This window comes from Zosterops lateralis (assembly GCF_965231275.1).
Source record: "Zosterops lateralis genome assembly, chromosome: 6".
Lineage (NCBI taxonomy): Eukaryota > Metazoa > Chordata > Aves > Passeriformes > Zosteropidae > Zosterops > Zosterops lateralis.
The window spans coordinates 20,003,730-20,017,502 of NC_139761.1; the positions used below are offsets into that span (position 1 = coordinate 20,003,730).

The window sequence follows — 13,773 nt, forward strand, 5'->3', positions numbered from 1 at the left end:
TATTTTGTATACTAATTTAAGAAAATAAAAGAATTAAATAACTTTTTGCTAGAAAAATCTGTCACAAAACCAATGTACCTTTTTAATGAAAAACTGCACAAGTGGGAGAGGTATGAAGCTTGGTAGATTTTAAAGAGCAATTTCCCAAGAGTTCTCCTTGCAGAATGTTCTCATAAAGTTTTTTTCAGCTTGCTTCAGAAAAAAAAATAAAAGGAGAACGCTTCATCAGACATCTCTCAGGGAAGATTTCTGTCCTAAAATACATTGGTATCCCTCAGCCAGCCCTGGGTGGGATTGCACTGGCCACAGCTTTCGGCACTGTGTCCCATGGGAGGAACAGCCGCTGGGGCCGCTGTGGCCCTGCAGAGATCCCAAGGACAGCGCTGTGAGGTGAGGGGCCCTGACACCACTGAGACACTGCGGGGAAAACCCACTTTACAGTTCACCACAGCACTGCGTAACAGTGCAGTCCTGTGACGCGGTGACATCCACCCCCAGCCGTGTTTCAGTCCATTAAAGGCTCGGTTGCTGTTCCTTCCTCGTTCGGTTTTTAACTGGCCCACAGAAAGATGCAATTCATGAGAACCGAAGAGTTGCGTCCCAGAGCGCTACACCCATTTCTAGAACTGGTGCCTTTCTGAAGATAAAGTTGCACTAAACTCTTTATGTTTCACATACTCCATATGTGCAGGTTTAGGCATACATTTAATTTACTGCCGCTGACACTCCTGGTCAACGAAGCGTATCCCACCCGCCGGAATTGGGCGGTCTGGAGTGGGCGGGGCTGCGGGCGGGGGCGCCGCGCTCGCGCCCCGCGCCGAACGGCGCGGGGCGTTGTGGGTCACGTAGTCCCTGCTCAGCTGCCGGTCCCCGGGAGCACACGCTCCCAGGCGGCATCGCGGCCATCGCAAGGGGCTGTGGGGGCTGTAGGATCGGCGCACGAGCCAATGGAAAAGGGCCGTTTCGGGAGGAACTGCTCGCGCAGCGGCCGTCGCTGAGACACGTGCGGCGCTATTCGCTAACGGGAGGGCGTGACGGACGAGCCGAGCCAATGGGAGCGGGCCATGTAGAGCCAGCCGTTCCCCGGGGTTGCGTGTGCGGCTGCCAGCGGCCCGTAGTCGGCCGTCAGCGCGGCAGCTGATTGGTGGCGGCGGGGCGGTGGGCGGGGCGAGCGAGCCGGAGTCGGGGGCGCTCGGCGCGGCCCCTCAGAGCCCGGCGGGATGGGGCGGCGGGCGCGCTGGGTGGTCCTGCTGCTGTGCCTGGCCGTGCTCTCGGCCGGAGCGCTGCCCGCGGCCGGTGAGTACCGCGGCTCCGCCTCCCTGCGTCCCCCTGGGCCCGGGCGCTGTAGCGGCATTGCCCCCCGCGGCCTGCGGCGGGGGAGGGGGGCAGAGGTGCCTGTGCGCGTCCCGACGCCCGCACCGGGGCGCGGAGGCGGCCACAGCGGGAGAGGCCACCCGGTGCTCTGGCCGAGGCTTTGGGGGGCGTGGGGGCAGCGCCGAGCTCGCCGGGGCGCTGAGGCGGCGGAGCGGAGCTGCGCGGAGGGGGAGCGGGGCTCCTGTCAGCTCCCTGCCCGCGGGTGCCGGGACCCGGCTGGCTTGAGCTTTGCCACCGGCGCTGCTCCCCGGGCCTGGTGGGGCCAGACGCATTGCTCAGTGCGGTGCCTGCCTTTAAACAGCTCGTTGGGAGCCCACTTGGTAGTGCTTGCACTGCATAAAACCGAAGTGAGGCGTTTTTTCACCCTAGAATGCATTTTATCCCCGAGGCGCTGATAATGCTGATTTCAGCCTTATCAGAACGTCTTACCACCTCGATATGTAGAGAACATTTATGCGTCCTGTTTTATGTCCCCATAATACTGTTTTCCCCATCCCTATTTTGGTGTTCTGCAGCTCGGGTTTTGTCTGATTCTTACGTGTTGTTGTCACCTACTTCCTTTCCTGAGGTTTCTACCTCCCACACTCTGCTTTCCACCACGGGCTGCTGGGGGGGATGTGCGGTGCATTTATTTATAAAGCCAGAAGCCACTACCTTAAAGACAGCCATATGTGGTGCTGCTGGGCATTTGCTTTTCCACTATTTCAGGAAAGTAACTTAAGGTTTTCTCTAGAGGTGAGTTCAGTAGTTTGGGGTTCATTTTCCTGTATGCGGTAGGAAGTTGAAATTTAAAGTAATATTACTGTACCTCGGATCATACGAGCTTTGTGGGTAACTTTATAAGCCAGCAGGGCACTTTTGAAGTTATGGAAAGGATACACACAAGTTCTGTGAAACCAGAGAGATGTGGCCAAACTTTTGAACTGCGTGCTCTCATTTATCGTGTATATGAAGAAAAAAGCTGAGGTGAGATGAGGCTGTGAATGTCAGATGAACAGTGTGTTGTGTATGTGGGAGTTGGGTGCTGAGGGCTGGTCAAGTGTGCACCAGTGGCTGTACTGCCTTGCAGCTCTGCTGTCTTGGCTCTTTGTCCACTACCACAAAGTAGTTTGTGAGCTCGAGGTTCTGATAATTTAATTCAGTCTGTAGAAACAAAATGTTTAGATTCAGTCTAATACAATTAATAATGCAAGGAAAGCACAGGACATGAATGTAGGCTTAGGAGCTGTTTACAAACCTAAATTGCTACTGTAGTATCAAACTGTTGATATCCACGATTAATTAGGAGAGGGTGTTCAGAGTCCATCTTTTTGCAGAAAGTTATGAGAGGAACAAATTTCTTGCTCCAGTTTTTGACAAGAATCATTCTGAAAGTTGTTTTTACTTTATGCTTTGATTTCCCACTGTAACTTTCTGTAGTAGAGACTGGTGTAAGCCTTGGGACTGTGTATTAAATGCTTCCTTGAATACTTAATTGTTTCTAATGTCTGGTCTGGGAAGAGTCATCTGGGGTGTGAGTACAGTGGGAGGGGTTTTAAGAAGAATGAGTCAAAGTGGTCCAAGTATTACATTTCCTAACTTTAGGAAGAGTTTTTAATGAGGACTTTTTTTAATAGTGAGTATTTTAAATATAACTCTATCATCATAAACTTTGTTTAAATCAATTTATTGACAACTTGAGTTGAATGCAAGAAAATTCAGGCCTAAGGAGAAGGGCACTATATTCTTTTAAACACAGGCTATTGCTGCAGGTTATGAAGGCATGGGGAAGGATATTAAGAAGCATTGGCAGAAGTAGCTAAAAATGCTAAGTGTGTGCATGTTCTCCAGATTAAACTAGCTGTCTTCTGCTCATCGCAGCAATGATGGCCTTCACCTGCTGATCACTCATTAAAAACATTGAAAAAATCCTTTTTTTTTTTTTTTTGGAGATTGCTGGTATTATTTGGTTACTGGGATTTTCCTCTTGCTCACAGACTAAAAGGTAAAAATGTTCTCATTCTGCCTGAAGAGAGGAAGTGATGCTTCCTGTGACTCTCCTATGTATTCCATGGCTAATTTCAGTGATAGGGAGATGTTTTTATACTGTCCCACTCATTGGTGGGACAAAGAAGTGCACTCATATACCTGTGGAGAACTTCTGTTCCTAGTCTTCCGTAACACAGAGCTCAGTGTTTTTTCCTGACCTTTCTTTTTTTACTTACCTGAGAGAAAAATATTCCTTAAACTATTTGCCTTGTTGCCAGTTGGGAATCTCAGTTCCTACTGAGGAACTGCTGGAAAGTAAGTTCTGTAACTAGTTAGCCAGCAAGTGCAAGGACACTGGAAAAAAGATTTTTATTCAGGGTGAGCATTGACCTATATCTCAACCTTTTGGTTGAACTAAAATGAATATCTTGCACAGATTGTAGCTGGGAACAATTTACTTGCTGCCAAGGATATTTTGGAACTATTCTTGCTGAATAGGTGCCACTTAAGGATTCTCCTTAACTCACTGCATGTTTTAAAGCTTCATATAATGGGAATAACATCTATGCCATTGGGTCTGTTTCTTCTGTGCTGAATATATCAGTCGAAAAATTGATGGGAAGCAGTCTGAGGTAACTTTTTTCTTCAGATTTCCTTTTTTCCTGCAAGAACTGGATAAATAGATGTGTTCTCTTTCAGTGTCTATCTAGTCACTTGCACAAAAACAATATTGAAAGACATTGCCAAAAATACTACAGAAGATCTCTCATGGATGCTGTAAAGCAGTCACTGCCAAACCATTTCTGTTCATGCACCCCTCTCCATAGAAAGATTTTTTTAGCATGCATTTTAGGTGTATTTTTGGTAAGTTAAACATTGATGTACTCTTGTTCTAATATATTATGTACCTCATAAAGCATGCACAATAACACAAATGAAAAAAAGAATGAAATAAAGGCAGAATGACCACTGCGTTAAGAAAAGTTTTATGTATTAACAGTCCAAAAGGTAAGTTATTCCTGCAGCCCCAGTGGGTTGGCTGGCATACTCCTGAGGTGTGCACACTCCACTTGGGAGATCCCTGCTCTCAGCAGAATCCCACTAGTTGCTTTGCTCTCATAGTGTTTGAGGCTTGAAGAGTTTGGCAAAAACTAGAAGGAAACTGACAACAGTAATCAGTTAGGGATTCATCAGAACTGTGGGAGACTGCTTAGCTTACAGAATTTTTGGCTACTTCCTGAATGTGGGTGACCGTTTTAACATTGAAACCAGAGGTATTTCTTGTCAGTAGTAGCAGCCCTTTAGCTTTATGAAATGTCAGTTGATCTGTTCTTCTAATACAGCAAAACTTTGGAACTGCTGAACTCCCTCAAGCTAATGACGTTATTGCTGAATCACACTGCATAGCTCTTCTGGGTTCTACCCTTTTCTCCTCTAGTGCTCTCTTGAAAACAGTAATTCTCAAAAAATGGTAGTATCTTATCCAGCATATGGTAGGATCTTTTTCTCTAGCATAGGCTGCCAGAGTACTTTTGGTATATATACATAGCATGCTTGAACACTGGCCTTTCTAATTGAGGAAAAAGGAATACTTTTTAAAGCCGATTTTAATTATATATGAACTGGTGTATGGTTGAAAAAAGATTTTGATTCTGTGAAGTGCTTTAAGGTCTTAGCTGGCATGAGATTACCCAGCAATGTCTATAGCTCAGCACTGTTTGTAAGTGAAGCATTCTGTGCAACATTGTCAGCTGTCCACTTGAGCCACAGGTATTTTTGCCTACCTTTTGCTTTTAAGAGATCATTGCACTCCCTAACTTCTTTAACAAATTGGCCCTCTTAGAGGAGGTTCATAGAATTAGACAGCCTTGGTAATAGATCCGAATAACAATAAAAAAAACTTAGTTACTCTATTTAATTGAAGTGTGGAAAAACAAGCTCAACTATCAGCTGTAATCTCTGAAGCAGGTGTGTAAACTTAACATCTGTGACTTAGTTCAGTAGCTCAGCCTTGACTGATAAACTGTTCTTAGGTCCAGCTGTGACCTTTCATAGACCTTTCATTAGCGCTTTCAGAATAGTTTTCTGAACTGTTTTGTAGGAGTAAACACTTCTATAAGTGGTGGGTGCATATTAGTCAGCAATTCCATGAAAAAACAAGGCTGTGATACCTCCTCTAGTCGTACTATTCATTTATCTCTGCAACCTCATCTGCATACCTTAGAAGTCTCAAAGCTAAGAAAAGTTAAATTAATATTTTGGTTTGCTTTAGTGCCTTTTGGAACCACTGTTTGAACACAATCATTAAAGTACAACATCTCAGTAACCAAGCTGGTTTCTTCAGAGAAAATTTAAATGATGCAATAGGAAGGAAACAGGTTTATTTACTTTCAAGGAAGAAGAGCAAACACTTAGTGAGCTCTACTTTGTGTTGCTCAGGTGTCTCTTGCCTTTCAGTTTAGCAAACCTTTTGCTTTGCCTATGAAGTTACAATAAAATTGTCCTTTCGTATGTGTGCATAGACAGTATAACCTATTTATATTTGTTCTTGTGTGGTCTTTTGACATAAAGTGAACCTACCACCACAGATTGAAATCAGTTAGTGAAGCCTTTTCCAAAATGTTAAAAAGCTCTAGTGCTGTCAGGCATATAGGCTGGTTTTGTACAGACAAAAACAATCACACTAGCTGGTATAGCTGTTAAAAAAAAAAAAAAAAAAAAAAAAAAAAAAAAAAAAAAAAGTTTTCTGCTGCAGTAACAGGTACTTTATAAGTGCTTTGTGTGTATTAAAAGGAGCATACAAGGTTCTGGGTAGGTTACCCTGTCTTAGTTTTCCTGCTCTCCAGAAGCATGTCTGGATGTCTTGACAAGCTCTGAAGTTTGAAGGTGGCATTTGGTCTTAGGTCAAAATTATTTAGTATAATAGAATGTAATATGTGGTAAACATGGTAAATGACAACTTCTTTCATAATTTCGAACACCAGCAAGTATCCTAAATGTACGTGCACTTTTACTGAATATAATGACCAATTGTTATATCATGATCTGGAGTGTCAAAGCTCAGTGGTAGAACTTGTTATGACTTTTCACAAACGCCCTTACCTCAAGCTGCTAAGCCCTGAGGTCTCTGCCAAAAATGCAGCTAGCCTTGCTTTTTCCTTATGCCTGATAATGGGGTTTTTTTTTCCAAGTTGGTGTGTGTTCTTATGCTGTTTTGGTTGCTCCTTGCAGGGTCTGTTTCATCTGGAGTGCTCTTTGCTGTCTCCACAAGTTTTTCTGAAGTGCTCTACACATTTTCATTTTCAGACCCATAGAGGACAGCTACTTACCCGCATCAACTGTTCTACGTCCTTTTAATTCCATATCTGCTGGCAGTCTGACTCTTTGAGCTTTACATCCTCTTCACCATGCTCAGCAGGCTGTTATATGTCTCAGTTGTACCCTCAATCATCTCATCACCACAGATTTGTAGCTTCACTTATAAGTCTTTGCAATTTTTCTTAATTTCTATTACACTGTTACAGCTTAAACTTGAATTCTCCCTCATCTTTTTGCTTGTTCCAATCAAAGATTGTACTTCAAGTAACAATATGGAATCTAGATTCCAGAAAGGGATTTCCAAGATTAACCCTTTAGTTGCAAGGGTTATAGTAGTATGCTTCAAAACTTGACCTGAGGGAGGAAGTGTCTTGTTTGCAATTTGTCACTTCAGAGATGGTTTATCTCTGGTAAGTCACTTTACTTGCATGAGAATGAAAATTGTGCAAGTTTTGTTTGCTAAGTGCTTACAGGAGTCAGCGGAGTTCTCTAAACTGTTGGAAGTGTTTGTGCAGATAACCTTTCATGGCTAACTGTGACATACTAAATGTATCTCATGCATGGGGCATTAACTTCTATCAGTTTAGACACCTTTTGCAGTCTCAGTGTAGGTCTCCAGCCCATCGTTGCTTTGCCACTGCTGCAGGGCATTGTGCACCCCAGAGCTTCAGAAGGCAGGATTTCTATACATAGGAGTTAGTGGCAGCTTTGCTAAGTGGTCTGTTCATGTTTTGAGCTTTTATTTCAATGTAAGTGAGTTGTGTACCAGAGAGAGGGAGGGGCCTGTAGCATCTTCTTTCAAATGTAGGGGGGTTTGTTTGCTGAAATGAGGTGGTATCAGATACTGATGATTGAACAGTCACATCTCAGTGATGATAATTTTAGAGGCTTCCCATCAAAATGATAGCACAGACCAAGCTGTTTGAAGCACAAGTAGCCCATTTTAGTTAAAGGAACAAAACACTTGTTGCAGAAAAAAATTCTGAAAAACAACGGTGAAGCTGTTTTAAGTAAGTTTTTCTGATTATCTTCACTTTTTCACCTCTATTCCTTTAGGTGTCTGCCTAATAGCCTTTCTTCTTTACCATTTCTTCCCCTTCCAGCCTTTCTGATCAAATATCCTATAGCTTTTAGACAAGAAAGATGACAGTTAAACAAGACTTGCATATCTTGAAGAGTATCTTAAAGACAAACAAATTCTGCGGAGTTTTGAAGAGAAACCTCCATATGAAGGTTTGAATATGCTGGTCAGGCAGAACGAACTGGCATTTTGTAAAGGACAATGTTTAATTACAACCATGGGATTGTGAATACAACTGTCTGGTTGCTACTGATGCCCTTCTTACTAAGGCTGATTTGGTCACTAAAAACCTTATGTTCCATAGGCCTTTTTCACTTGATGCAAACCTTTTTAAGTAGTTTGACTGGACTCAAGCCATTCAGACTGTGATTTGGGTTTAGGAAAACTACACTTTTTTCACAATGAAGTGCACAGTTGTGTTGGCATAATTTAAGGAAGAGGATCATCTGTGAAACATTTGATTTCTCCTTGTCACAGTAACAAGGTTTTTCTGAAGTGTATTAGTCAACTTACATTAGAATATTTCAGAACCACGGTGCAGTATTGTAACTAAAGGTTTTATTTTTGAGATAGTTATTCATGGAAAAGCATTTTACTGACTTGTATCTCTTCTAGATGAAGAAGGAAATCAAGATGAATCACTGGAGTCAAAGGTGAGGAGATAAGTTTCTAGTCATTCTGTTTTACCTGTGGAATGAGAGCAAAGGTCTGAAATTCAGAACAAAAATTTGATTTTAGGTTTTAAGCTTTTCTGTAGCTCTTGCTGTCTCATTAATTTTTTCTGTGCATCAGGTAAATTAATACTGTGTTACAAGTTTGAAACCTTTTTTTTTTTTCAAAGACCTGAAAGGGATAGAGGGGTAATGAGAGCTGATAGGTAGCTCAGCTTACTTTGATTCTACTGTTTAAGTTAGTCCATTTAAAAAGTTCTTAAAAGATATGGTTAGTTAAGCCAGCTGCTGCTTCTCAGTTTCAATCTTCTTAATTATGTGTCTGCCTTCCTTCAGACTTTATCTGCAGAGGACCAGGTAAAGGATCATTCCACAGGAACTCGAGTGGTAGCAGGTCAGATCTTCCTTGAATCTGGGAAATCAGACTCTCAATCAGAGAATGAAGAGAACTTTCACAGTCAAGAAGAGGAAAAAGAGAATTCACTGGAAGAGTTGAACTCTCTAGAAATGTCAAATCTATTAAATAAGGATTTGGAAGAAGCGGAAGTACAGAGTCCAGGTAACTGCTCACAGACTTTTGAACAAGTGGCAACATAGATGCATCTGAGTAACTCCAGCACATGGGTGAACACAAACAGTAATTTTGAACATATGAAATAACTAGTGTCTTAACCTTTCTGCAATGGAATGGTAATTGCTGCCTTTTTATTAGAAAGTAGCATCAAAATGTCTTGAAATGTATTGTAATTGAAATGAGTAGTTATTTTCCGATGTGTTTGAAAGAATTTTCCATTTTTCTTATTGTTTCCACCTTGCTGTAAAACTTTAACTATCAAATAGAGAAGTTCCTGATTTCTTCAAATAGAAGTCAATTACAAATCCTGTGCTCTGTGTATGTACACCAGCAAATACAAAGAGAAATTTGCATCAGTCTCTTTCAATCCCCTGACTGTTTGCCTGGTGAGTCAATTGACAGAAAAGGAACAAATAGTAATGTAAAGACAAGCTTCCTAGAACAGCATTGAGGTCAGCATCTAAATTCCATGTAAACTTCATGAAATTTTTAAATATAGGTAAAGCCTTATGTCTTGGGCCTAAATTCCCAGGAAATTCTAGTAGGGCTTTTTTACTACATGATTTTTTTTATTTTTTGATTTGCAGTTAGTAGTCAATGATAACTAGATGGCACAGTTGAGTACCTTAACCTATGCAGCAGACTTTTCTTTTTCATTTGTCCATAAAAAATAAATCTTCAGTGTTACTGAAAAATACAGTTATGGGTACTAATGATATTTGAAATGTCAAAAGAAAGCAGGAGTTTTTAAATGAGATCTATCATTTAATGGCTGAGTGTTTTCCAAGCTGTTTCCTTATTAGAGCAGAACTAATATCAGTTTGTGAAAACTGAGTAATAGGCTTAACTGTTGTTTTTGATGCTGTGTTGTACAGGAAAAAAGTGTATAAAATCCACTAAATATCTTTCTGCCACAAAACAGTGAGCTAAACACCATATTTAGTCAGTGCAGTCTATTTCAAAAGTAAACTTTAAGATACTTTTAATCTCCTACAAAAATATATCCAACTGGCTCCTCGGGAATGAAGGTTTTTAACTCTACCTCTCAACATACTGCAAGTTCCTTTCAAAAACCATAAGTTTAAGTCTTACACAGTTCTTGGGACATCTTATGAATTAAATAAGTAGTGTGAATGAAGGAATTTTTCATTTAAAAAAGCAATTCTAATAGAAAATACGTGCTTTCTGTATCTATCTGAGGTGCAGGACTGCATTAAGGGACAAAAGCTTTTCTACAAACAGTTTAACTGCTCTGTATGGTCATGACATTGCGTGGAACAAAAGTATATTCTGTGAACTTCCATACGTATTTTGTAGGCCATGGAACAAAAAAATCAGTAATTTAGAATTAGTGATAGTAAAGGTTATAACTTTCTTAGAAAGTTGTCCTGCTCTCTTCTGATGAGTGAGGAGACTGTGTGTAAAGAAAATGATATTTTTTTATTTATTGCTACTTCGTGTTCTAGGGGTTTATAACACTAAAGTACCGTACTAAAAGTTTTTGCTCAAAATTGCTCACAGATTTATACCAAGCTGGCAATTCCTGTTCCATTGGTTTTCCAATTTGGAAGAATCTTACAATAATATTGCCAATACTTACAAGTAATCTATATATGGGTTTCCTGCAGCATGAAGTATGAAATGAGACATAAGTAAATTAGGACAAAATATAATGAAATAGCGTGTATTTTATTCAGAGATAGTAAAGAGGTAAATTTCTTCTGGAGCATTTGGTTTGACAAAAGCTAATTTATCCCCTGGGTAAATTGTTTGCCTCCGTTAGTATTTATCAATGTCTAAGTATGTGAATAACTGTTGTGAGCTTTTTGACCTGTGATTGCATTGCTGTGTTGCTCTTGGGATTAGTCTTTAGTTAGTTAATTAGTTATTATCTGGAAGCAATTAATTAATTAAATATCTGGGTTAAATAATTAGTTATTATCTGGGAGCAAAAACAGCATTATGGTTGAATTTAGAAATTAAAAAATGCAAAGGGGAGCACTGAGGTAGAGTAATTTCCTAACTTTAGTATGCAGCTACATCTCATTCAGAGCACTGTGTAAAACTGCTTTCCACACAGGAAAAAAGGTACAAAACAATTACAAGTAAAACTATGAGCCCTCTAGTAGTGCTGATACCCTGGACTGGGAGCTTTTCAAATGAGTGATCAGAGGTCCCATAAGTTGTAGTTACATGAACCCTTAGCAGGAGTTTGTGTATTAATTTGTAGTTAACAAATGTCTGAAAGTATTCTAGGCTAATTGCATCTTACCACATTATTTTTGAGTGCAGTTACTGAAAATTTCAGTTTTTCTCTTGTGGTATAATTAAGTTGGATTGATGTGGTGGAATCTGTGTGAAGGCATCCAGTTATGAAGAGCAGTTTGAACAGGTCCAGCTATACCTGAAGACTTTATTTTGCTTCAAAAAATCAAAATTAAATATTTAAATTAGTATAGTCTTTAGACTTTTCAATTATAGACCCTCAAAAAAAGAACCAATTTTCTCTGTAACTACAAAAATTATGAAGTTAACTTGAAAAACTTCTTTAATTGATTATGTCAATTGCATGATTTTGCAAAGGTTTCAGATGAAGCTGAACCCAGCTGTTGGATTTAGCTTAGTGAAAGAGGAAAACTTTTATAAAAGTCTAATTGAAATATTTCCATCTTCAAAACCTAGAGAATTCTTAGTCTTCATAGAAGATTGATTTTATTTGAAAATATTGTGATACTAGAGTCATTAACCTTTGAAGTTTTAGTGCATGAAAAGTGAATAAATTGTGCTGTTCAAAGCCATTTTGGATGCAACTAAATATATTGGCAAAATGACATAATGATTTTAATCTAAGTATTTTCAAGAATAGAAAATTACTGACCTCATAGTGATGAGAATCTTTTCATCTACATCGTAATGATTTCACTTAAGCCTTTCCATATAGTTGTATGTTCCAGCCTAGTCCCTGCTGATACTGCAGGACTTTCAAATATAGCATTTTGTGATGTGTGGTGTTCTGTTGTGATTGTGTCCAACCCTGGGGCTGAAATGAATGTGCTCTGGAATGCACTTCAGGCATCCATTACATGTTTTTTACAGAGAAAGAGAAAGTTCAAGGAAAGACTGTTTATTTTGGTAGGCAATAAAAAGGTAACTGAGATTTGCCTTCTCCAGTCAAAATGATACTTTCTTTGCTTAGAACTAAGAATATGAGAAACCACATACCTTCTGCTTCATTTCATAATTAAAACTAAGAATTATATTTTTCAAGTGCTATTTAGAAAAACTGCCTTTTCAAGCTTTTGTAAATTAGAAATTTTAGTGAAAACTTGATTAATTGTAGTTCATAGAAATTAAAACCAACATAGGAGCACTTTTCTTTATGTAATATATGATTTTAATTTGGGAATAAAGGAGAGTAGTCTTAATTGCTGGATGTGTGTTTTCAGTTTTGACAGCCATTGGAGGCACTGCAGATGGGGAACCTTGCCACTTTCCATTTTTGTTTATGGAGAAGGAATATGCGGAGTGCACTGCTGATGGGAGGGAAGATGGCAGGCTTTGGTGTGCAACAACCTATGATTACAAGAAAGATCAAAAGTGGGGCTTCTGTGAATGTAAGCAACCTTTTGTCTTATTCATGGAATGCTTTTTTAGGCTAGTGTTTTCAGTCCTCTTAACAGTCTTTATTTCAGCATGTAGAAGTCCCTGGCCACTTCATACCACAATAAACAAATAGTTATAAAAGCAGAGTTTTCATGGTGGAAGAAGTTTTCAAAAATGGCAGTTCCCAGACCTGATTTGGAAATCTTGCAGTGAGGGCATCTATAAAACTGTTTCTGAGGCTGTAGGAGGGTGGAGGTTTGACAGTGTTGCCCATTATACTTACTGACTTGTTGCACAGAGGCAACCCTTCTCTAGGAAACATCCTTCTGAAGGAGGAACCTGCACAGCTTGCTTTTGAGCAATGAATGAAAAGAACATTTTGTCAGCAAACTTGTACATGAGAGACATCACACAAGAAAACATCATGTATTAATATATCAAACAAATCCATTAGGCAGCTTTTTGTAATCACTTAGTTTGTTTATTGGTGTTCAAAAGCATGTTTCTGGCTGTACTTACCCTTTAGAACCAATAGGAATTTTGAGAGGATAGTCTTGAGTGTGTAATTGGAGCTTTTTATGTACACTTTTATTTTTTTTAGCTGAAGAGCAGTCTAATAAGAGAAGGCAGATGCAAGAAGCTGAGGATGTTTATCAGATCGGAATGAAAATCCTTAATGAAAGCAGTAAAAAGGCTCAGAAGAAAGTGTAAGTACTCCTCATCTACCCCCACAAGAGAAGGATGATATGGCTGGTCACTTTTTTTAACAGAAAGAACTTGAATGAGCTGCCCTGACATTTTGAGCTTTATTGGACTCAGCATCACTGTGCAGCGATAAAAAAAAGTAAATTCAGGGTAATTAGAAAAACAAATTTATGCCCGCATTCCTTTGAATGCAGTAAAAATTGTGTAAGATTGATTTCTGAAGTGTGGGTGTCATCAAAACATTGACTTAATGCAACATGATTCTGCAGTTCTCTAGCCCCAGTTTATAAGTGGCAACTGCCCAGGAAAAAACCTGAGAAAGTGATACAAGATAATTGCCCTTTTCCAGATGTTTGTTAAAGTCCAGTTCTCATTCTGCTTCAAAGACCAAGTGGGAAAAATTGGCATTTCTTGTCCTGCTCTGGTTTTTCTTCTGCTTTCTGATGATATTGGTCACCATAAAAATAGTATTAAACTTA

The 13,773-nt window shown here is 39.9% G+C and overlaps 1 protein-coding gene across 2 annotated transcripts in view; it reads left to right on the forward strand.

Moving 5' to 3' along the window:
- Nucleotides 1-1,192: 1,192 nt before the first annotated feature.
- The window catches only part of SEL1L (SEL1L adaptor subunit of SYVN1 ubiquitin ligase), a 37,144-nt gene continuing 24,563 nt past the window's right edge, over nt 1,193-13,773 (forward strand). For both annotated transcript variants that reach the window (XM_083864530.1, XM_083864531.1), the window contains exons 1-5: nt 1,193-1,296; nt 8,357-8,394; nt 8,749-8,971; nt 12,433-12,600; nt 13,191-13,296. In XM_083864530.1, coding sequence (XP_083720656.1) covers nt 1,221-1,296; nt 8,357-8,394; nt 8,749-8,971; nt 12,433-12,600; nt 13,191-13,296 — 611 coding nt within the window. In that variant the 5' untranslated portion in view covers nt 1,193-1,220. The remainder of the gene's footprint in view (nt 1,297-8,356; nt 8,395-8,748; nt 8,972-12,432; nt 12,601-13,190; nt 13,297-13,773) is intronic.